This window comes from Mustela nivalis (genome assembly GCF_964662115.1).
Source record: "Mustela nivalis genome assembly, chromosome: 19".
Taxonomy (NCBI): domain Eukaryota; kingdom Metazoa; phylum Chordata; class Mammalia; order Carnivora; family Mustelidae; genus Mustela; species Mustela nivalis.
Genome location: NC_139038.1, coordinates 6933349 through 6957317, shown reverse-complemented (window position 1 = coordinate 6957317; position 23969 = coordinate 6933349). Strand labels below are relative to the sequence as shown.

Below are 23969 nucleotides of genomic sequence, written 5' to 3'. Positions count from 1 at the left end.
ACTCTACCCAGAATAGAAGGCCTTCAGAAATAAGAGAGAGATAAAGACATTTCTGGACAATCAAAAAGTGGAAAGAATTCACCACTGAACCTGCCTTACAAGAAATACTAAAGGGAATTCTACAGGCTAAAATAAAAGGACACTTACTAAGAACATGAAATCACATGAAAGTACAAATCTTAATGGTAAATATAAATATATAATCAAATTCAGAACACAGTGATATTATAGTAATTACTTGCTAATCACACATAACTGTAGTGAAAAGTTAAAAGAAAATTAAAATAACATATATAAAATAATTTTCAAACACACAATATGAAAATATGTGAATTTTGACATCAAAAACATAAAACTGGTGGTAGAGGAGTAAAAGCATTGTTTTGAATACAAACAAAGTTAAGTTCTCATCAGCTTAAAATAGACTTCTACATGTATAAGTTATTCTATGTAAGCCTCCTAGTAACTGCAAAGCAAAAACCTAGAGTATATTCAGAAAAGATAAAGAGGAAAAAATCAAAGCATACCACTATAACAAAAACCATGAAATTACAAAGGAAGACAAGAAGAAGGAAAGACTGATCTATGAAACACTTGGATTACTGACCTAATCATGCCAAATCTTTACCTATCAATGATTACTTTAAATGTCAATGTAACAGAATAGGAAATCCAGAAGTGGACCCACAACTATATGATCAGTTAATCTTCAACAAATCAGGAAGCAATATCCAATAGAAAGAAGACAGTGTCTTCAACAAATGGTGCTAGGAAAACTGGACAGCCACATGCAGAAGAATAAAACTGGATCACTTTTTCACACCATATACAAAAATTAGTTCAAAATGGATAAAAGATCCAAATATGAGACAGGAAACCATCAAAATTCCAGAGGAGAACATAGGCAGAAACCTCTTTGACCTCAGCCATAGCAACTTTTTACTAGACACATTGCTGGATACAAGGGAAACAAAAGCCAAAATGAACTATTGGGACTTCATCAAGATGAAAATCTTCTGCATAGTGAAGGAAACAATTGACAAAACTAAAAGGCAGTCTATGGAATGGGAGAAGATATTTGCAAATAACATATATGATAAAGGGCTAGTATCCAAAAACCATAAAGAACTTATTAAACTCAACACCCAAAAAAACAAATGATCTGGTTAAGAAATAGGCAGAAGATATGAATAGACAAATCAAATCCATTATGAGACATCACTTCACACTTCTCAGAATGTCTAAAAGTAACAACTCTGTAAAGAAAAGATGCTGGTGAGGATGTAGAGAAAGGGGAATTTGCACTGTTGGTGGAAATGTAAACTGGTGCCATCACACTGGAAAACAGTATGGAGGTTCCTAAAGAGTTAAAAATACAACTACCCTATGACCTGACAATTATACTACTAGGTATTTACCCATAAGATACAAAAATACATATTCAAAAAAATACATGCATCCCAATGTTTATAGCAGCATTATCAACATTAGGCAAACTATGGATTGAGCACAAATATATCCATAGACTGATGAATGGATAAAGAAGACATGAGATCTATATCTATCTATATCTATATCTATATCTATATCTATATCTATCTATATCTATGTGTGTGTCTATATATACATATATATGTATGTGTATATACACACAAACACACACGTATATATATTCCACTATATATAATGGAATACTATTCAGCCACCAAAAAGAAAGAAATCTTGCTATTTGCAACAATGTGAATGAAGCAAAAAGAGTGTTCTGCTAAGTGAAACAAGTCAGTCAGAGAAAGACTAATACCATATGATTTCACTCTATATGGAATTTAAGAAAGAAAACAGAAGAAAATTTAAGAAGGGGGTAAAAAGGGGGTTTCAAGAAAGAAACAAACCACAAGAGACTCTTAACGATAGAGAATAAACTTAGGGGTGATGGAGGGAGGTGGGTGGGGAATGGGCTAGATGGGTGATAATCATTAAGGAGGGCACCTGTGATGAGCACTGGGTATTGTATGTAAGTGATGAATCACTAAATTGTACTCCTAAAGCCAATATTGCATTGTATGTTAACTAACTGGAATTTAAAGATAGATAGATAAATAAATAAATATATGTAAATGGAGGGATAAATAGAGAATATGGAATGTTGCTCAGTCTTAAAAAGGAAGGAAATCTTGTCATTTCCAAGCATGGATGAACTTAGATAACATAGACAACAGGCTAGGAGCACTACACCAGACACAGAAGGACAGGTGTCTCATGATTTCATTTATAAGTGGAATCTAGAAAAATAAAGTCAAGCTTAGTAACAGAGGGAAAATTGTAGCTATCAGAGGCTGAAGAAGAGGGCAAAAGGCAGATGGTAATAAAATGCTACAAACTTTCCATTTTAAGATGAGTAAGTTCTGGAGACAACATACTACTCAGTGATTATAATTATTAATACTGTACGGTGTAAGTAGATCTTACACATTCTTAATATACATGCACACCCACATACAAAGTAACTGGATGGTGATAGATATGTTACTATGTTTCATTTGTCATAATCACTCTATAAGTGAAAACATCACATTTAAATATACAGTTTTCATTGTAAAAATGTATACATAAATTGATAAATGGCAAAAGATTGAATATTTTGCCTTAACATCAGGAAGAAAGCAAAAATGTTCACTCTCACTACTCTTAGTCGACATCATAATAGATCTCCTAGCTAATGCAATAAGACAAAGCAAAGAAATGAAGGCATACAGATTGGAAAGATAAAATAGGAGTGTCCCTATTTCAGATGATATAATTGTCAATGTAGAAAATCTTGAGGAATATAAAAAGAACACTTCTGCATCTAATAAATGAGCTAAGCTAGGTTATAGGAAATACCAACACCAAAACTCAACCATATTTCTACATAATGAATATGTGAAAACATATTAAGAACACAGTAACAATTATAATCACACAAAGAAGGTGAAACATTTGAGATGTGTGTTGAACAAAACATGTGTTCCTACACTGAGAACTTAATGTTGGTGAAAAAATTTAAAGAAAACCTAAATAAACACATATTGTGTTCATGCATTAAAATACATGACTTAGTAAAGATAGAAATTTTTCACAAATGATTGATAAGTTTAAATCATGTCTTTAAAAAAATCCCAGCTAGGGTGGGATTTAACCCACTGGGTGGCTCAGTGGGTTAAAGCCTCTGCCTTCAGTTCAGGCCATGATCCCAGGGTCCTGGGATCGAGCCCAGCATCAGGCTCTCTGCTCAGCAGGGAGCCTGCTTCCCCCTCGCTCTCTCTGTGCTGCTCTCCCTACTTGTGATCTCTCTCTCTCTGTCAAAGAAATAAATAAAAACTTTAAAAAAAAAAAGTCCCAGTGAGGGTGTGGCACAAAAACAATGAATACTGTTATGCTGAAAAGAATTTTAAAAAAATAAATAAAAGAAAATCCCAGCGAATATTATGTAAACATAGATTAGCTAATTATAAATTTGTATGGAAAGGCAAAGGAGCTAAAATACCTAAAACAATTCCAATGAAAAATAAAATGGGAGGAATTACTGCTTGTGATGCTGAGACTTACTATATGGCTGCAGTGATCAAGAGAGTCTGGTATTGGTGGAGGGAGAGATACAGAGATCAATGAACAGAACAAAGTATGAGAAATAGACACACACATATGCCCAACTCAATTTTTTCCCTGGTACAAAAGCGATTCAATGGAGGAAGTATAGCCTTTTCACAAATGGTGCTGGAACAATTAGACATCCATTGGCCAAAAACAAGGATCTTTGAATTAAATTTCACACCTCCCAATGAACACTAAAAATTGACTCAAAATGGATCACAGACTTAAATGTGAAACATAAAATTAAATAAGATTTATATTATAGATGTAAAACATAAAACAATATAAAAATATATACTTAAATGTAAAACATAAAATGAACTACTTTGAGAAAATCCTGGGAATGTAGGGCTAAATAAAGATTTTTCAAAATTGAGGCCAAACTCATAACCCATAAAAGGAAAAAAAAAGTTAAATTGGCCTTACCAAAATAAAATATGTTTGCTCTCAACTTCATAAAATCTATATATGAAAAGCCCACAGTGAATATCATTCTCAATGGGGAAAAGCTGACAGACTTCTCTTTGAGATAAGGAACATGACAAGGATGTCCAGTCTTGCCACTGTTGTTCAACATAGTACTGGAAATCCTAGCAACAGCAATCAGAAAACAAAAAGAAATATAAGGTATTCAAATATGCAAAGAAGAAGTCAAACTTTCTCTCTTCACAGATGACATGATACTCTATATAGAAAGCCCCAAAATTCCACCCCCAAACTACAAGACCTCATACAGCAATTTAGTAATGTGGCAGGATACAAAGTTAATGTTCAGAAATCAGTTGCTTTCTTATACACTAATAATGAAAACACAGAAAGGGAAATTAGAGAATCAATTCCATTTACTATAGCACCAAAAACCATAAGATACCTGGGAATAAACCTAACCAAAGAGGTAAAGGATCTGTACTTGAGAGGCTATAGAACACTCATGAAAGAAATTGAAGAAGACAAAAAAGATGGAAAAGCATTCCATGCTCATGGATTGGAAGAATAAACATTGTTAAAATGTCTATACTGCCTAGAGCAATCTATACTTTCAATGCCATCATCCTGATCAAAATTCCACAGACATTTTTCAAAATGTTGAAACAAACAATCTTTTTTTTAATTAATTTTTTATTTTTTATAAACATATATTTTTATCCCCAGGGGTACAGGTCTGTGAATCACCAGGTTTACACACTTCACAGCACTCACCAAAGCACATACCCTCCCCAATGTCCATAATCCCACCCCCTTCTCCCAAACCCTCTCCCCCCAGCAACCAGCAGTTTGTTTTGTGAGATTAAGAGTCACTTATGGTTTGTCTCCCTCCCAATCCCATCTTGTTTCATTTATTCTTCTCCTACCCACTTAAGCCCCCATGTTGCATCACCGTAGTGATCCAAAGGGGCACATGCACCCGAATGTTTATAGCAGCAATGTCCACAATAGCCAAACTATGGAAAGAACCTAGATGTCCATCAACAGATGAATGGATCAAGAAGATGTGGTATATATACACAATGGAATACTATGCAGCCATCAAAAGAAATGAAATCTTGGAACAAACAATCTTAAAATTTGTATAGAACCAGAAAAGACCCCGAATTGTTAAGGAAATGTTGAAAAAGAAAAATAAAACTGGCGGCATCACATTGCCTGATTTCAAGCTTTACTACAAAGCTGTGATCACCAAGACATCATGGTACTGGCACAAAAACAGACACATAGACCAGTGGAGCAGAGTAGAGTCCAGATATCGACCACAAGCCTATGGTCAAATAATCTTTGACAAAGCAGGAAAAAATATTTAGTGGATAAAAGACAGTCTCTTCAATAACTGGTGCTGGAAAAATTAGACACCTATGTATAGAAGAATGAAACCTGACCATTCTCTTACATCATATACAAAGATAAACTCAACATGGATAAAAGACCTCAACGTGAGGCAGAAATCTATCAAAATCCTAGAGGAGAACATAGGCAGTAAACTCTTCAACATCAGCCACAGCAACTTCTTTAAAGACATGTCTCCAAAGACAAATGAAACAAAAGCAAAAATGAACTTTTGGGACTTCATCAAGATAAAATGCTTCTGCACAGCAAAGAAACAGCCAACAAAACAAAGAGGCAATCCATGGAATGGGAGAAGGTATTCATTCACAAATGACACTGCAGACAAAGGGCTGATATCTAAGACCTATAAAGACCTCCTCAAACTCAACACTCAAAAAAACAGATAATCATATCAAAAAATGGGCAGAAGACATGAACAGACACTTCTCCAATGAAGACATGCAAATGGCTATCAGACACATGAAAATATGTTCATCATCACTAGTCATCAGGGAGATTCAAATTAAAATCACATTGAGATACCACCTTCCACCAGTTAGAATGGCCAAAATTAGCAAGACAAGAAACAACATGTGTTGGAGGGGATGTGGAGAAAGGGGAACCCTCTTACACTGTTGGTGGGAATGCAAGTTGGTGCAGTCTCTTTGGAGAACAGTGTGGAGATTCCTCAAGAAATTAAAAATAGAACTTCCTTATGACCCTGCCATTGCTCTCCTGGGTATTCACCCCAAAGATACAGATGTAGTGGAAAGAAGGGCCATATGCATCCCAATGTTTATAGCAGCAATGGCCACGGTGGCCCAACTGTGGAAAGAACCAAGATGCCCTTCAACAGATGAATGGATAAGGAAGATGTGGCCCATATACACTATGGAGTATTATGCCTCCATCAGAAAGGATGAATACCCAACTTTTGTAGCAACATGGATGGGACTGGAAGAGATTATGCTGAATGAAATCAGTCAAGCAGAGAGAATCAATTATCATATGGTTTCACTTATTTGTGGAGCATAACGAATAGCATGGAGGACATGGGGAGTTAGAGAGGAGAAGGGAGTTGGGGGAAATTGGAAGGGGAGGTGAACCATGAGAGACTATGGACTCTGAAAAACAATCTGAGGGGTTTGAAGTGGCAGGGGGGTGGGAGGTTGGGGGAACTAGGTGATGGATATTAAGGAGGGCATGTATTGCATGGAGCACTGGGTGTGGCACAAAACCAATGAATACTGTTATGCTGAAAATAAATAAAAAATAAATTTTAAAAAACCAGATAATCATGTCAAAAAATGGGTAGAAGACATGAACAGACACTTCTCCAAAGAAGATATACAAATGGGTAACAGATACATGCCCATCATCATTAACCATTAGGGAGATTCAAATCAAATCACTAGGTGTGGGGCATAAACAATGAATCTTGGAACACTGAAAAAATAAATTAAATTAAAAAAATTAAACCAGGGAAAAAAATTTTTGTTCTGCTGAAGACCCTGACACAACAAAAAGACAAGCCATACACCGTGCCTACAAAAGAATAGTAAGTGGGAGACTTTTGTTGATGGAACAACTCTGTAATGTGATTGGGGTGGTGGGTGCACAAATCCACATGAAAGATAAATGCTCAGAAAGCAACACACACACACACACACACACACACACACATACACACACAAATGAGTGCACATAAAAACATTGAAACCTGAATAAGTTCTGTGGCTGGAACCAAAGTCAATTTCCAATTCCATACTATATATAGCTTTGCAGGATATTAGGGGGAAAAGCTTGAAGACCATACAACATGGGAACTCCTGTGACGACTTCCTGTGAATCTATAATTGTGTCAAAATGAAAGTTTTATAAATAAGTAAGTAGATAAATAAACAAACAAACAAATAAATAAATAAATATGAATTTAAAATAACTCCATGCCTACCCGCCGGTTTGTGAAGACAGAATAACATTCTTTCACCAGTACTGTTTTGATCATGTCTGGATCCATGATAGCCAACACAGGCTGTTGCCCATCGTAAAACCTGTTTTAGGAAAACAGAAGTGATTACATTTACCATGTCAGATTCTGTAGCTGCAGCTATGCCTGGAAGCCCAAACTTTCATCCTGATGTTATATAATCTAAAATCTGTCATCATGATTAGAAATAACATAGGGGGAAAAAAGGAATAACATTAGAACATTTATCAGCTCTAGGTAATGTGTACATGTATACTTCCTGGACCATTTTCCATAATTTTTTGCATGTTTAGAGTATTTCAAGTATTTTTATGTGTCCAGATATTTCAAGTAATTTTTATATATTATCAAGAAGAAACTTAGGTTAGTGAATACCTGAAGGCAAGCAAATTATCAAGAAACAAAAAAATAAGGAGAGACCATCCACTTAGTTATGAAAAATTATAATTTTAAAGAAATTCCTGTTTCAGTCTCGGAAGTTTATGTTTCCGGGAATGCATCCATTTCTTCCAGATTGCTTAACTTATTGGCTTATAACTGTTGATAATAATTTCTGGTGAGTGTTTCTATTTCCTTGGTGTTTGTCATGATCTCTCCCCTTTCATTCATAATTTTACTAATTTGGTCTTCTCTCTTCTCTTCTGCATTAGTTTGGCCAGTGGTTTATTGATCTTATTGATTCTTTCAAAGAACCATCTTCTAGTTTCATTGATGTGTTCTGCTTATCTCTAGTTTCTAACTCTTTGATCTCTGCTCTAATTTTTTTTTTTAAGATTTTATTTATTGGGGCGCCTGGGTGGCTCAGTGGGTTAAAGCCTCTGCCTTCGGCTGGGGTTATGATCCCAGGGTCCTGGGATCGAGCCCCGCATGGGGCTCTCTGCTTGGCGGGGAGCTTGCTTCCTCCTCTCTCTCTGCCTGCCTCTCCTGCCTACTTGTGATCGCTTTCTGTCAAATAAATAAATAAAATCTCTTTTAAAAAAGATAAAGATTTTATTTATTTATTTGACAGAGATCACAAGTAGGCAGAGAGTCAGGCAGAGAGAGGGGGGGAAGCAGGCTCCCTGCTGAGCAGAGAGCCCGATGCGGGGCTCCATCTCAGGACCCTGGGATCATGACCCGAGCTGAAGGCAGAGGCTTTAACCCACTGAGCCACCCAGGTGCCCTTCTAATATTTTTTAAAATTTTTTTATTTCTTTTTTTTGATAGTTTTTAAAATTTTTTAAAAATTTTTCAAAATTTATTTTCAGCATAACAGAATTCATTGTTTTTTATTCTAGGTATATAAATAGATATCAACTTTAATGTAATTATTACAAATATATATTTTAAATAATTCAGAAGATTTGTACATCTTGGACTGAATTACATTCTATTTTTTTTAATTTTTTATTTTTTCAGTGTAACAGTATTCATTATTTTTACACCGCACCCAGTGCTTCATGCAATCCGTGCCCTCTCCAATACCCACCACCTGGTTCCCCCAACCTCCCACACCCGTCCCTTCAAAACCGTCAGATTGTTTTTCAGAGTCCATAGTCTCTCATGGTTCACCTCCCCTTCCAATTACCCTCAACTCCCTTCTTTTTTTAAAAAATTAATTAATTTATTTATTTTCAGTGTAACAGTATTATTTTTGCACCACACCCAGTGCTCCATGCAATCCATGCCCTCTCCAATACCCACCACCTGGTTCCCCCAACCTCCCACACCTGCCCCTTCAAAACCATCAAATTGTTTCCCAGAGTCCATAGTCTCTCATGGTTCACCTCCCCTTGCAATTTCCCTCAACTCCCTTCTCTCCATCTCCCCTTGTCCTCCATGCTATTTGTTATGCCCCACAAATAAGTGAAACCATATGATAATTGATTCTCTCTGCTTGACTTATTTCACTCAGCATAATCTCTTCCAGTCCCGTCCATGTTGCTACAAAAGTTGGGTATTCATCCTTTCTGATGGAGGCATAATACTCCATAGTGTATATGGACCACATCTTCCTTATCCATTCATCTGTTGAAGGGCATCTTGGTTCTTTCCACAGTTGGGCCACCGTGGCCATTGCTGCTATAAACATTGGGATGTATATGGCCCTTCTTCCCACTACATCTGTATCTTTGGGGTGAATACCCAGGAGAGCAATGGCAGGGTCATAAGGAAGTTCTATTTTTAATTTCTTGAGGAATCTCCACACTGTTCTCCAAAGTGGCTGCACCAACTTGCATTCCCACCAACAGTGTAAGAGGGTTCCCCTTTCTCCACATCCTCTCCAACACATGTTGTTTCCTGTATTGCTAATTTTGGCCATTCTAACTGGTGTAAGGTGATATCTTAATGTGGTTTTAATTTGAATCTCCCTGTGGCTAGTGATGATGAACATTTTTTTTTAAAAGATTTTATTTATTTATTTGACAGAGAGAAATCACAAGTAGTCGGAGAGGCAGGCAGAGAGAGAGAGACGGAAGCAGGCTCCCTGCTGAGCAGAGAGCCTGATGCGGGACTCAATCCCAGGACCCTGAGATCATGACCCGAGCCGAAGGCAGCGGCTTGACCCACTGAGCCACCCAGGCGCCCCAATGATAATGAACATTTTTTCATGTGTCTGATAGCCATTTGCATGTCTTCATTGGAGAAGTGTCTGTTCATATCTTTTGCCCATTTTTTTTATGATTGTCTGTTTTCTGCGTGTTGAGTTTCAGGAGTTCTTTATAGATACTGGATATCAACCTTTTGTCTGTACTGTCATTTGCAAATATCTTCTCCCATTCCGTGGGTTGCCTCTTTTGTTTTCTTGACTATTTCCTTTGCTGTGCAGAAGCTTTTGATCTTGATGAAGTCCCAAAAGTTCATTTTCGCGTTTGTTTCCTTTGCCTTTGGAGACATATCTTGAAAGAAGTTGCTGTGGCTGATATCAAAGAGGTTACTGCCTATGTTCTCCTCTATGATTCTGATGGATTCCTGTCTCACGTTGAGGTCACGTTATTTTTTGTTTTTTCAACATTTCCTTAGTGATTCGGGGTCTCTTCTGATTCCATACAAATTTTTGGATTATTTGCTCCAGCTCTTTGAAAAATACTGGTGGAATTTTGATCAGAATGGCTTTAAAAGTATAGATTGCTCTAGGCAGTATAGACATTTTAACAATGTTTATTTTTCTGATCCAAGAGCATGGAATGGTCTTCCATATTTTTGTGTCTTCTTCAATTTCTTTCATGAGTGTTCTGTAGTTCCTCAAGTACAGTTCCTTTACCTCTTTGGTTAGGTTTATTCCCAGGTATCTTATGCTCTAATCTTGATTATTTCCCTTCTTGTGCATGGGGTTGGCTTACTTTGTTGTTGATTTTCCAGTTCTTTCATGTGTAAAGAGAGCTAGTGTATTCAGGATTTTTCAAATTTTTTGAGGGAGGCTTGGAAGGCTATGTATTTCCCCCTTAAGGCCATCTTTGCCATATCCCATAGGTTTTGGAATGATGTGTCTTCATTCTCATTGGTTTCCATGAACTGTTTAAGTTCTTCTTTGATTTCCTGATTGATCCATTCTTGAGCTGGATGGTCTTTAGCTTCCAAACTTTTTCTTGTGGTTGAGTTTCAGTTTCAAAGCATTGTGGTCTGAGAATATGCAGGGAATAATATCAGTCTTTTGGTATTAGTGGAGCCCTGATTTGTAACCCAGTATATGGTCCATCCTGGAGAAAGTTCAATGTGCACTCGAGAAGAATGAGTATTCTGTTGTTTTAGGGTGGAATGTTCTGTATATATCTGTGAGGTCCACCTGGTGTAATATATCATTCAAAGATCTTGTTTCTTTATTGACTTTCTGTTGGATGACCTGTTTATTACTGAGAATGGCATGTTAAGATCCCCTAAAATCAATATATTCATATCAGTGTGACTCTTTATTTTGATTAATAGTTGGCTTATGTAGTTGGCTGCTCCCATATTGGGGGGATAAATATTTACAGTTGTTAGATCTTCTTGGTGGATAGATCCTTTAAGAATGTGTAGTGTCCTTCTGTATCTCTGACTACCCTATGACCCTGAAATTTCACTATTGGGTATTTACCCCAAAGATACAGTGAAAAGTAGGGCCATATATACCCCAATGTTCATAGCAACAATGGCCACCACCACCAAAGTGTGGAAAGAGCCAAAATGCCCTTCAGCAGATGAATGGATAAAGAAGATGCAGTCCATATACAAAATTGAATATACACCTCCATCAGAAAGGATAAATACCCAACTTATGTATCAGCATGGACAGAACTGGAGGATATTATGCTGAGTGAAACAGGTCAAACAGAGAGAGTCAATTATCATATGGTTTCACTTACTTGTGGAGCATAAGGAATAACATGGAGAACATCAGGAGAAGGGAAGGAAAAGTGAATTGGGGAAAATCAGAGGGGGAGATGAAGCATGAGAGACTGTGGACCCTGAGAAACTAACTGAGGGTTTTGAAAGTGAGGGAAATGGGGGAATGGGTGAGCCTGGTGGTAGGTATTAAGGAGGGCATGTATTGCATGGAGCACTGGGTGTGGTGCATAAACAATGAATCTTGGAACACTGAAAAGATGAAATTAAATTAAAAAAAAAAGAAATTCCAAGCACCCAAAATGCATAAGAGAGAATATTAGATGAAAATTTTAGACACACTGATCACAAATATGTAAGCTGTCTGCAAATAAAAAAGTCTTGAAATGCTCAAAAAGTAATGGTAGGATCATGAATAATTTCTTTGCCTTATTTTCTTTTTTTTTTAAATTTTATTTATTTATTTGACAGAGAGAGAGAGAGATCAAAAGTAGGCAGAGAGGCAGGAAGGGAAGCAGGCTCCCTGCTGAGCAGATAGCCCGATGCAGGGCTTAATACCAGGACCCTGGGATCATGACCTGAGCCAAAGGCAGAGGCTTTAACCCACTGAGCCACCCAGGTGCCCCTGCCTTATTTCCTAAAATCTCTTTCCTAGAACCATTTTTTTGAAGATCTTATTTATTTGTTTTTTTGACATAGAAAGAGAGAGAGAAAGCCTACAAGCAGGGGGAGAGAGAGAGGGGGAGAGGAAGAAGCAGGCTCCCCGCAGGACCCCAAGGTCATGACCAACTTATATATAACCAACTGATCCACTCAGATGCCCACTTTCCTAATTACATTTTATTTATTTATTTATTTTAAAAATTATTTTTTATTTATTTTCGGCATAACAGTATTCATTATTTTTTCACCACACCCAGTGCTCCATGCAATCCGTGCCCTCTATAATACCCAACACCTCGTACCCCAACCTCTCACCCACCCGCCAATTCAAACCCCTCAGATTGTTTTTTAGAGTCCATAGTCTCTCATGGTTCACCTCCCCTTCCAATTTCCCCCAACTCCCTTCTCTTCTCTAACTCCCCTAGTCCTCTATGCTATTTGTTATGCTCCACAAATAAGTGAAACCATATGATAATTGATTCTCTCTGCTTGACTTATTTCACTCAGCATAATCTCTTCCAGTCCCGTCCATGTTGCTACAAAAGTTGGGTATTCATCCTTTCTGATGGAGGCATAATACTCCATAGTGTATATGGACCACATCTTCCTTATCCATTCGTCTGTTGAAGGGCATCTTGGTTCTTTCCACAGTTGGGCCACCATGGCCATTGCTGCTATAAACATTGGGGTACAGATGGCCCTTCTTTTCACTACATCTGTATCTTTGGGGTAAATACCCAGTAGTGCAATTTCAGGGTCATAGAGAAGTTCTTTTTTTTAATTTCTTGAGAAATCTCCACACTGTTCTCCAAAGAGGCTGCACCAACTTGTATTCCACCAACAGTGTAAGAGGGTTCCCCTTTCTCCACATCCCCTCCAACACATTCCTAATTACATTTTAAAGGAAATATTATCTTAACTATTAAAGAGAGGTTCTTGGTAACATAAAGGTTAGAAAAATTTGAAACAGGAGGGCAAAGAGAATAAATACAAAGGAGCATGTATAATTCATTTTAGACATATTTCCTTTTCATTACTTGTATTTATTCTAATATGTGGGTCTCAAGTGTGAGTTTCTTGGCTTCGTGTAGGTGACATCCTGGAGCAACAGGGCATGCCCACTTTTGCACATCTCACATACAAAGTTGACTCTTTATATTTGATCCATTCCTATCTCGTGTGACCTCCTGATTGTCAATATGGCACATTAATGGGAATTGGTTGCCAGCACGAGGTTAACTTTAATCACATTGTCCTCTAACATTGTATTTTCCTCTATAACTCATTTGCATTTACTAGAACAAAATGAAAAATTTTCCACAAGTCTCCTATTCTTTCTTTGACATCACAGAGGAATTTCATAGTTTTGTTATCACATCTAAAAATGAATTGTTATGCTGAGTGAAATAAGTCAAGCAGAGAGAGTCAATTATCATAGGGTTTCACTTATTTGTGGAGCATAACAAATATCATGGAGGACAAGGGGTGTTAGAGAGGAGAAGGGAGTTGGGGTAAATTGAAAGGGGAGGTGAATCATGAGAGACTATGGACTCTGAAAAACAATCTGAGGAGTTTGAAGTGGCAGAGGGTGGGAGGTTGGGGTACGAGGTGTTGGGTATTATAGAGGGCATGGATTGCATGGAGCACTGGGTGTGGTGAAAAAATAATGAATACTGTTTTTCTGAAAATAAATTAATTTAATAAAAAAAATTAAAAAAAAATAAAAATGAATTGTTGAACACTACACCAAAAACTAATGATGTACTATATGTTGGCTAGTTGAACCGAATATAAATAAATAAATAAATAGATAAATAAATAAATAAATACATAGGAGAATCAATGAACTAAATGCTATGCATCCCTAAAATGTATTCTAAAACTCAGAAGGTTTCAGTGGGAGTCATGTTCCTTTACTGTTGTAGCAGTGATAGAACTTAGTGAGGTGTCACATAGGACAACTCTCCCATCAGCCCGATCATATTTTCCCTGTCCCTTCATATTTGTTCAAAAACACCTGGATGGGGTGCCTGGGTGGCTCAGTGGGTTGAAGTCTCTGCCTTCAGCCTAGGTCATGATCTCAGGGTCCTGGGATGGAGCCTTGCATCAGGCTCTCTGCTTGGTGGGAAGCCTGCTTCCCTTCCTCTCTCTGCCTGCTTGTGATCTCTGTCTGTCAAATAAATAAATTAAATCTTTTTAAAAAACACCTGGATGGACAATGGACAGTGGTTTGGGGTAACCCTTTAGATTCATGATCCCACACAACAATAACATAGCTTCCTCTATCAGTTAATTTGAGATTCTTAGGACCCACCCCATATCCTCCAGATTTGGTGTTGCTGGAGCATGGAGCCCAAGAAGCTGCTGCATTTTTAACAAGCTCTCCCAGGTGGTTCTTATCCACAGTCAATCATGAGAACCATGTACTAAAGACAGAACTGGGCCCCACAGTGTAAATCTGGCTCCATCCAGAGCTAACCAGCACCGAATGTAGGGAGTGGTAGTGGAGCTGAACCAGTGGTGATCCAGAGATCTGGGTTCTTTCATCATGTTGCTTATGGGCCATGCAACTCAGAGTCCTATGGTTTCTGAGGACTTGACCAGAGAAGATAGAGAGGTGCAAAGAGGTACACTACTGGCTGTGAGCATCCCAGCACCATACTGTACCTCTTCCTCTACCTCACCAAACCCCTGGCAAAACTGAGCAGGACCATCTAATAAAAGCAGCCAAGACCATACTACAAAATCACCAAGTCCATCACCCCACCAGGAAACACTGGGGCTTAAAATTTTCCTACATCTTTTCAAGTCCATAGAATAAAGAAACATTTGAATATTGAATACTTCTATTGAAAGAAAAATCTTGGCCTGATTTTTTTTTCACCATAATTAAGTAGGATTAATTCTTGGGTTGCAATTGTGGTTTAACCCATCACCTGGTTACCCCATCCTCCCACCTCTTTCCTTCTGTAATCTTCAGTTTGTTTCCTGGAGTCCAGAGTCTCTCATGGTTTGTCTCCCTCTCTGATTTCTTCCCATTTAGCTTTCCCTCCCTTCTCCTGTGGTCCTCTACTCTATTCCTTATGCTCCACATACAAGTGAAACCATATGATAATTGCCTTTCTCAGAAAATAAACTCCACCCTTATAGTGAAAGTAAGAAAAGGTGAGTAGAATTGATTTTCCATTGTGTTTACCCCAACTCTTCTTTCAAAAGGACATATTTAATCCAAAATATAAATAAAGAATACCCTCCAGGCCCAATCTGCATTTGGACCTGCGTACCTGGTAACACAGGGGGTCCCAGAAAGCAGAGGCTGAAGCTTTACTACAGTGGGTTGCATCCCAAGGGTTCTTGACTGAGACAATCCACACCATAGCGTCCTCATCATAACAAGTCTATCTACCGGAAATGTCCAGAATACTCACCCCCACATTCTTCCATACTTTCTAAAACATTTCTCATCAAAATCGCAAAAACCCTGCAAGAAGAAACAGAATGTATTACTAATCTAAATGTACAAAGCCCTACATCTAATGAGGACCAAAATGACTTAGATCACATGAAATGTGGTTTACTGTCTCTGACTGGCAGTTAGAGAGAAGCTCTTATTCACAAGTGACTTACCCAAAATAAAAGAAAACAGAGGAAATACTGAAACAGAATTTCAAGTCCATCTTGAATTATGTCCAAGTATTATAGATACTGAACAACTTACCCTATCTGTGAAGACTATATAACCTCTCTCTGTCTGATGTGTTTTTCTTATGCATGTGCTGTGTCTAAATCTCAGAACCCTGTGAATTATTACCTTCGGGGCCACATGGAAAGACTGAAGCCACTTGGGCACCTCAAGTTACATTAATTTCTTAATAATTTTGTCAAAGTATCTCTTTTCTAGTGACATTATAAGGGCAGTTCTTCCTTTGTATGAAGAACAAAATACACACACCAACTCATTTGAAGCTTAAAATCTGAAATCAATACACACACACACCATCTCACCTCAGTTATAGTCCCTCACACCATCTCACCTCAGTTATAGTCCCTCCTTGTTCAACTCACTCATAGTGTGCCTCCTCTGAAGGTTGAGAAGTAAAGCTGAGAGCTCCCCCTTCAACCTCTCAAATCCCAAGAGATTTCACCATTAGCAAAGGGAGAATTAGAGCCATGAAAATAACTGCAATTATTGGCCAGTTCTTGAAAGAATTCAAGTATGTGCAAATTCCCCAAAAGTGAATCTCGGGCGGGGGGGGGGGGGGGAAAGACTATCCATAGCTTGTGCTATGAACAAAAAAGTCTGACTATAGCATACACAGCTTAATGGACAAGTAACAGGGACACCTTTGCTGCTCTTCTCCTAATACCAAGTATAATTATGCCTTGTATGTGGGAATCTGCACCTGCCAGAAACAAAAGCCTCTTCATGAGGCTCATAAGCTAAAACATCAAGTCCTTTGCTGAATTAGCCAGAGAGCTGGGCTCCCCACTGGGGCAAACCCTGAGGCTCCTAACAACAGACAATAGAGGCCTGGGGTAGACTTGGCCAAGTGCTGGGTGGGACCTATTACATCATTTCCGGAAAGTCAGGAAACCTAAGAATTACCTCCTGAGGGAGAATATTTTTACTATGGAACTAATGTGGGATTTGCAACCTTAAGAAGCAAAAGAGGCAACTCAAGCAACACTCACATTTTGGTAGGCCAGAGTAGTTCCCAGAAAAGGGAGAGGTTTTGGCCCAGGAATTCCCAGCTTCTTAAAAAGTCCATGTGTGGAGGTCCCATATCTATAAAGTGAAAGAGAAGGCCAGGTCACAGGGATGGTGTAATTAGTGCTAGGGCTGGCCAGTCACTGATGCAGAACTGCAACAAGCAAGGGAGGGAAATAACATGTAGGTGAGAAATAATAGCAGCAATTCCAACAGCAATAATTACATTCACTCATCATTTGCTTTACCACCTTCACTGCGAGACCCATAAAAAGTAAGGACGATTAGCTAAGAGTAGCTGAAAACATCACGGTCTCAATCCTGCAATGAAACTTGAGAATGAAATGCTGGAGAAATACTTCAGAAATACTTGAGAATACTTGAGAAACACTTGAGAACTCCTCAAAGGCTAATGCTGACTTCCCCCAGGAAATTCACTCATCCCTATTTAGTAAATGACTCTTCCATGATTTTGGAGATTCTCATTCTAGGTGGAAAGAGGAAAAATTATTTCTCTTCTCCAATGATGAGATTTTGCTTAATTGCACCTACTCAAGTAGGCTGGAGCCCATCAGCCTACTTATGAACTGAGGCTTACTGAGAGTCTACCATGAAAATGCTCATACAGTTGCTCAGAGACCTTTGTGCTTTTCCTTCCTTGTTGGCTCTGTAATGGTTGTGGATCTGGAGCTTCTTAAATCTATATTTGTAGAGAGGCCTGGAGCAACAACAGTCTTATTTCTATACAATTAAAACTATGTTCAAGGCTCTACTGACCTTACTGAAAAGTGAGATGCTTTCAGCTCCACCCAAGTCTATTGTCAGGCAGTCTGGTTCTCTTGTAGCACAGAGAAGGGGGACTGACCTGTGTGTGCCCTTAATGATACCATATGAAAGAATCAGTAAGAAACAATCTATTTCCAAGCCATTCTTCCCCTCATGGCATCTGGTCCTTCAACCTGACACACTCACTGGCTCAGCACACTGTCAGGTATACTCATTTTTGGCAAGATGGTCACTCACAAAGAGTTAGTTTACCAACTCTGTGCATCAACTATCTCAAAAACCCACTACAGATGGTGCTTCCAATGGCAGGGCTACCTGCCATCATCTCTCATGTGTCCCACAATTGAGGGTTCTAGATTCTTGCAGTCCTTCCTCTTAGGCGTCGCTGGGAGATGGCAGAGTGGTGGAAGAAGAGAGGTGGGGGAAGAGGCTGCCAGAAACCATTTTAACCATGAGCCTGCTAAGCCTACAAGGTTAACCCCATAGAGGCAAATAAGGAAAGTATGTTAGGTAGAAACGGCTCAGCAAGCCCTGAGGTGTTTTCAGCTAACTGATAGGGGGCCTTCCAAAATCCAGGTACCTCCAGTTGACAGCAGAATATGTATTATGCAACATAAAATGAGTAATGGTAAAATGTTCCAGAGATTGGGATTAAGGCCATGTCTCCTCTTCTTTGGAAGCTAGCCTTTAATGGAGTACAGCTTCTGAATGTTCTGTTCAAATCCAGAAAATATTATAGAAGAAACCCACAAAGTTGCATGAAAGGACATGTGCTTTAGGGACCCAGCAGAGACACCACAGGTCCACCTGGGTATTTGGATCCTTCCTCTACTACAGCTGGATGCATCAGTACCAATTGCAGAAGCCAGGGTGGCCTTGGTTAGTCCCACCTCCATTCCTTCTTTACCATCCCAACCACAACAAATCAGTTCCCGTTTCTGAACATTCAACATGCTACATGAAGCCAAGCAAGTGAGTGAATGTGTCAGCAACACCGGACCCAAGGAAAGATCTGATCTAGTGTCTAAACTCACATGGATCCATAAGAAGGCAGAGGGTGGACTGGATGAATTTTTCTGATTCTTTCCAGCTTTCCTCTTCTTGGTAGAGTCATGCTGGTGTTGGCACAAATGAAGGGGCTAAAAATAAAGCCACTCATTTTTATTGCTATTACATCGCATTCCATGCAGAGGGCATGGTCTAGAGCTACTGACTTTTGGCCACACCAGTGTCTTCTAAGTCTACAGGGTGGTTTGTCTGGTGGTGACAGGATCCAGTGACAGCTCCACTGCCAGACAGACAACACATAATGTGGCTTACATGGTGGTCTTGTCTACTGGATTCAAGCAGATGAGATGCTAATCCTGTGGTCCCGTGATGACCTTCTGTAGGACCAGGATCAAGGAGTATCCCCAGAAGTATCTGAGGGAGGAATATTCTCCCTCTTCATCCCCAGTTATATTTGGATGCTTCTCACATCAGTACTGAATCACAGTCTCACTACTTACCTGTGCTGAAAGGTTAAAATTGTTGCTGGGTACATGTATTAAAAATACATGGTATTCCATCAGAAGATTATCTCCAGAAGCAAATAATGTCACTTAAATCCTCCTAGCTACAGAAATTGTAGTTGAGGTCTGGGTGGGGGGCACTCCTCAGGAGATCTGGTAAGGGTAATTATGACCCCTTAAGTGTGCCTAGCATTTCTGAAGTACCCAACACTATAGCAACTTCCCCATTGTTAACTCTTGATCCTCAAAACAGACAAGGAAAAGGGGGTGGATGCTGATTAGCAATCCAACTCAAAGGTTCTGGAGGCAATGAATCTGGACAGTTACTCACAGATAGAACAGAACCAGGATGGTAGCCACAAGAAGCCAGGTTTCCATGGAAAAGCTTGGAATCAGGTCCATGGCCACTTTTCCTCTGTGAATTCTCTCTGCTTCCGTTCAGCAGTGTGTGCTAGTCTTTGCCGGCCTGTGTGTGCAGAGCTTCCCTTCCCACCAGCGGTGATTCAGTGAGGTTGGACTATATATACTGAAAAGGGGGTGGGGCTGGACTGTAGTTACTAGCACGCCCCCACCCCCCAACCAGCCATGAGTGTTGGCAAAGCTTTGTGGACACTCCCAGATTGACCTTTGAGTTCATATTCTGTCCAAAATCAGTAAACAACTCAGTCAGTGTTATTGGTAATTTCAAAGGTTACAGAAATTCAGGTAGTCACTGTCCTTAAATCTCTAACTTGCTCTTGTCACATGGCTGCCTCTACCTTTAAATACATGAAATCATTCAAATAAGCTTGGTCTGCATGTCTTTACCCATGAGGGTTCCTCTGCCTGGAAATGCCACCGTGGCCCTTAGAAGGAACAATTCATCCTTCAAACCCAGCTCTGACAGGATCCCCTGTGTTAGGGTCTTTCCTCACATGCTTCCTTTAACACATATAACCAACCTCCTCCTCCTCTGGGAAATTTCTACACCCCCAGCCCTAGTTCTATTATTATTGTCCTCTCCACCCTCTAGCCCCATTGTTGGGCTCCACACCTATTAGCCATAGATAGAGAGCTTCTCAAAGGTGAGTCTGAGTATTTGTCAACATTATGTCCCTAGTACCCTACACACCACTATATGCTCAGAGGGGCATTCAGAAAGGTGGTTGGAGTTGAGTTGGTAGGGGTGAAATTTCTGGGCTTCCTGTGTGTCCTTTCTGGATGGATTGTTGGTGACCAGACCACAAACCTGCTGGGAGAGATCTGAGAATATAGCATCTGGAAATTACACTGGCTTATTATCATCACTCTGACTATGATGATGTTCTGTGCCTGCATGGCCTGAGAAACTGTGGATTATGTGGCATACCTCAGGAATCACTGGAAAAATGGAGCCCTACAAAGAAAGAAGTGACTCCAACTTGAATATTTACAATGGATAGGCATGGGAAGGAGGAAGATGACCTTCAGATAAAGTAGAAGAGAAAGTTCTAGGAATTCTGAAATATTTCTGCTCCCTTTGGTGCCTTCACTGGGCACCATTTAATAGGGTCTTGCAATTATCCTTGTTTACAGAAGTAGAGACTGAGAATCAGTGACTGCAATGGGCTTTTCAACAGTCACTGATCACAAGAACAAATTGTAAATAAGTAAACATGAAGAGAGACTGAAAAATCTTCTGAATTATGCAACACTGGTAATCAACATTTGCCCTTTCCTGATGAGGGTCATCAGAAAACTGAGACCCAAGACAACAAAAGCAAATTGGTTAAACTTCTGTTATACCTCCATGGTGACCTGAACAACGGCTTTCTTATGTGTCTTCCTGAATGACAGACTATGCCTCACCTCAGCAGGGAAGACCGATACTAGTCCAGATGACAGTAAGGGTATTGTTGAGAGGGAACTGTCTTCCTGTGTTCCCGAGTACACAGAATACATGCAAACAAGGAAAGAATCAAGTCATATGATAATCTGGACAACTTAATTCTCTCACTTGAACACAAGCCTTTCTCATTTTACTTAGAAACCAAGCCTCTGTGGAATCTAAAGGATTTTCATCTTCCTCCAAAATTCATGCTTGGCTATGATGATTTCATAACGAGTCCTAATACAAGCAACTGCCTGCCTTTGTCACCTCAGGGTTTCCTCCAGCTTGTTGGAATTTATCCCAGTCATTGCTGAGGACTAAAATGCAGCCAACACTGACCCAATGCAAATGGCCTTGTCTGCAAGGGGGAAATAATAGAGGTATGAGGTAGGCACCTCATCCTTCCCCAGAAGGGAATACCTGACATGAGGAAACTTGCATCCTCAGAGTTGTACAGAAGGTGTGAAGGAAGACACCGTGTGTCAGCAGAACACCCACAAACCCCGTGGCTCTCATCTACTCTGTCCTGCACTATGCGCATCATGTACTTTCCATTCTCTGCTCTAATGCATGGGGTAGAAATATAACTAAGACTCAGACATGATTCTGGGTGAAGATAGAAGAATCTAACAGATAGTTCTGGTACAGTCTATCTGTAGAAAAGAAACCATGAGTCCTCCTCAACAGTAAAAGATTCATCTTCTTTCTCAGTCTTCCTAGATATTGGTCAAAATTGAATCTCAACTACCATTCAGGGAAGACGTAGGCTCAGATATCAGTATAGATGGACAGGTTGTCAGAACGTCAGTGATGCGACAAGCCCTGGCTGTCTAATAGTCCCATCTCTTTGTATTGTGAGCCCATATGGTGCCTCTTCCCAGAAGCTGGGCCTGATTTCTACTGACCAAGAAAACTGCTCATGGTAGGGGAGCCAGTGTTGTTCTGGAATGATTTGTGCATTACATTCAAATTTCACAGGCCACAATCTCAAGTGTACACAAATGAAAGCAAGATTATGTGTCTGTTCCTAAGCTGTCAAGCTCCCATTCTTTTCAGTAAGGCCAAACTTGATCTTGCCAATTCTGGATAACCAGTGGTATCTAAGTGTTGGTGGCTGGGCCTTGTGGTTGGTGTGGCAGTGGTGAGCTAAGTGACAAGTCCGTGGACATTCCTGCCATTGGAGGAGGTGGGCCCCCTCCCACTGTCATTCAGGATTGCTTGGCTTTTATATCTGCTGCATTCAGTCCACAGCCAAACACTAAATATTAAAAAGTCAAAATCCTCTCATCTTTCCAATTGGAGGGGGAGGTGAACCATGAGAGACTCTGGACTCTGAAAAACAATCTGAGGGTTTTGAAGGGGCAGTGGGGGTGGGAGGTTGTGGGAATCAGGTGGTGGGTATTAGAGAGGGCACGGACTACATGGAGCACTGGGTGTGGTGCAAAAACAATGAATATTGCTACGCTGGAAAAAAAATAAATTTAAAAAATAAATTCCAATTAGTTAAAAAAAAAGTCAAAATCCTTGCCTTATGAACTTGACACTCTAAAGGGATGAGAGACACTAAACAAATAACCACACAACTATCAAGCTATAAATCAAAACCTGCTATAAAGTAATGGTATTTGGTTTATCTGTTGACTTTGCCCAGCCAGATACCTAATCCTCACAGGCCCTTTAGAAACGTTCACTGAATGTGAACTCAGAAACAGTTCAACTTTTATAAATTTCAAGTTTATCTTTGTGTACAGTGTAAGAGAATGGTCGAGTTTCTATCTTCTACATACAGCTGTCCAATTTTCCCAGCACCATTTATTGAAGAGACTGTCTTTTTTCCACTGTATATTTTTTCCTGCTTTGTTGAAGATTATTTTACCATAGAGTTGAGGGTCCATATCTGGGCTCTCTACTCTGTTCCACTGGTCTATGTGTCTGTTTTTATGCCAGTACCATGCTGTCTTGGTGATCACAGCTTTGTAGTAAAGCTTGAAATCAGGTAGCGTGATGCCCCCAGTTTTATTTTTGCTTTTCAACATTTCCTTAGCAATTCAGGGTCTCTTCTGATTCCATACAAATTTTAGGATTATTTGCTCCAGCTCTTTGAAAAATACTGGTGGAATTTTAATCAGAATGGCATTGAAAGTATAGATTGCTCTAGGCAGTATAGACATTTTAACAATGTTTATTCTACCAATTCAAGAGCATGGAATGGTCTTCCATCTTTTTGTGTCTTCTTCAATTTCTTTCATGAGTGCTTTGTAGTTCCTTGAGTACAGATCCTTTACCTCTTTGGTTAGGTTTATTCCCAATCTTGCCATTTGCAACAACATGGATGGAACTAGAGCGTATCATGCTTAGCGAAATAAGTCAAGCAGAGAAAGACAACTATCATATGATCTCCCTGATATGAGGAAGTGGTGATGCAACATGGAGGCTTAAGTGGGTAGGAGAAGAATAAATGAAAGAAGATGGGATTGGGAGGGAGACAAACCATAAGTGACTCTTAATCTCACAAAACAAACTGAGGGTTGCTGGGGGGAGGGGGTTTGGGAGAAGGGGGTGGGATTATGGACATTGGGGAGGGTATGTGCTTTGGTGAGTGCTGTGAAGTGTGTAAACCTGGTGATTCACAGACCTGTACCCCTGGGGATAAAAATATATGTTTATAAAAAATAAAAAATTTAAAAAAAAAGGTTTATTCCC

The 23969-nt window shown here is 39.4% G+C and overlaps 1 protein-coding gene across 2 annotated transcripts in view; it reads right to left on the bottom strand.

Annotated features, from left to right (window-relative positions):
- Nucleotides 1-19938, bottom strand: part of LOC309854059 (cytochrome P450 3A12-like) — a 45890-nt gene extending 25952 nt beyond the window's left edge. Inside the window, exons 1-5 of one of the 2 annotated variants that reach the window (XM_082712752.1) lie at nt 19749-19938; nt 18941-19045; nt 17105-17198; nt 15841-15893; nt 7409-7508 (exon numbers count right to left, since the gene is read on the bottom strand). In XM_082712752.1, coding sequence (XP_082568878.1) covers nt 7409-7508; nt 15841-15893; nt 17105-17198; nt 18941-19045; nt 19749-19819 — 423 coding nt within the window. In that variant the 5' untranslated portion in view covers nt 19820-19938. The remainder of the gene's footprint in view (nt 1-7408; nt 7509-15840; nt 15894-17104; nt 17199-18940; nt 19046-19748) is intronic. The other variant, XM_082712753.1, reaches the window with a different exon arrangement.
- Nucleotides 19939-23969: the final 4031 nt, after the last annotated feature.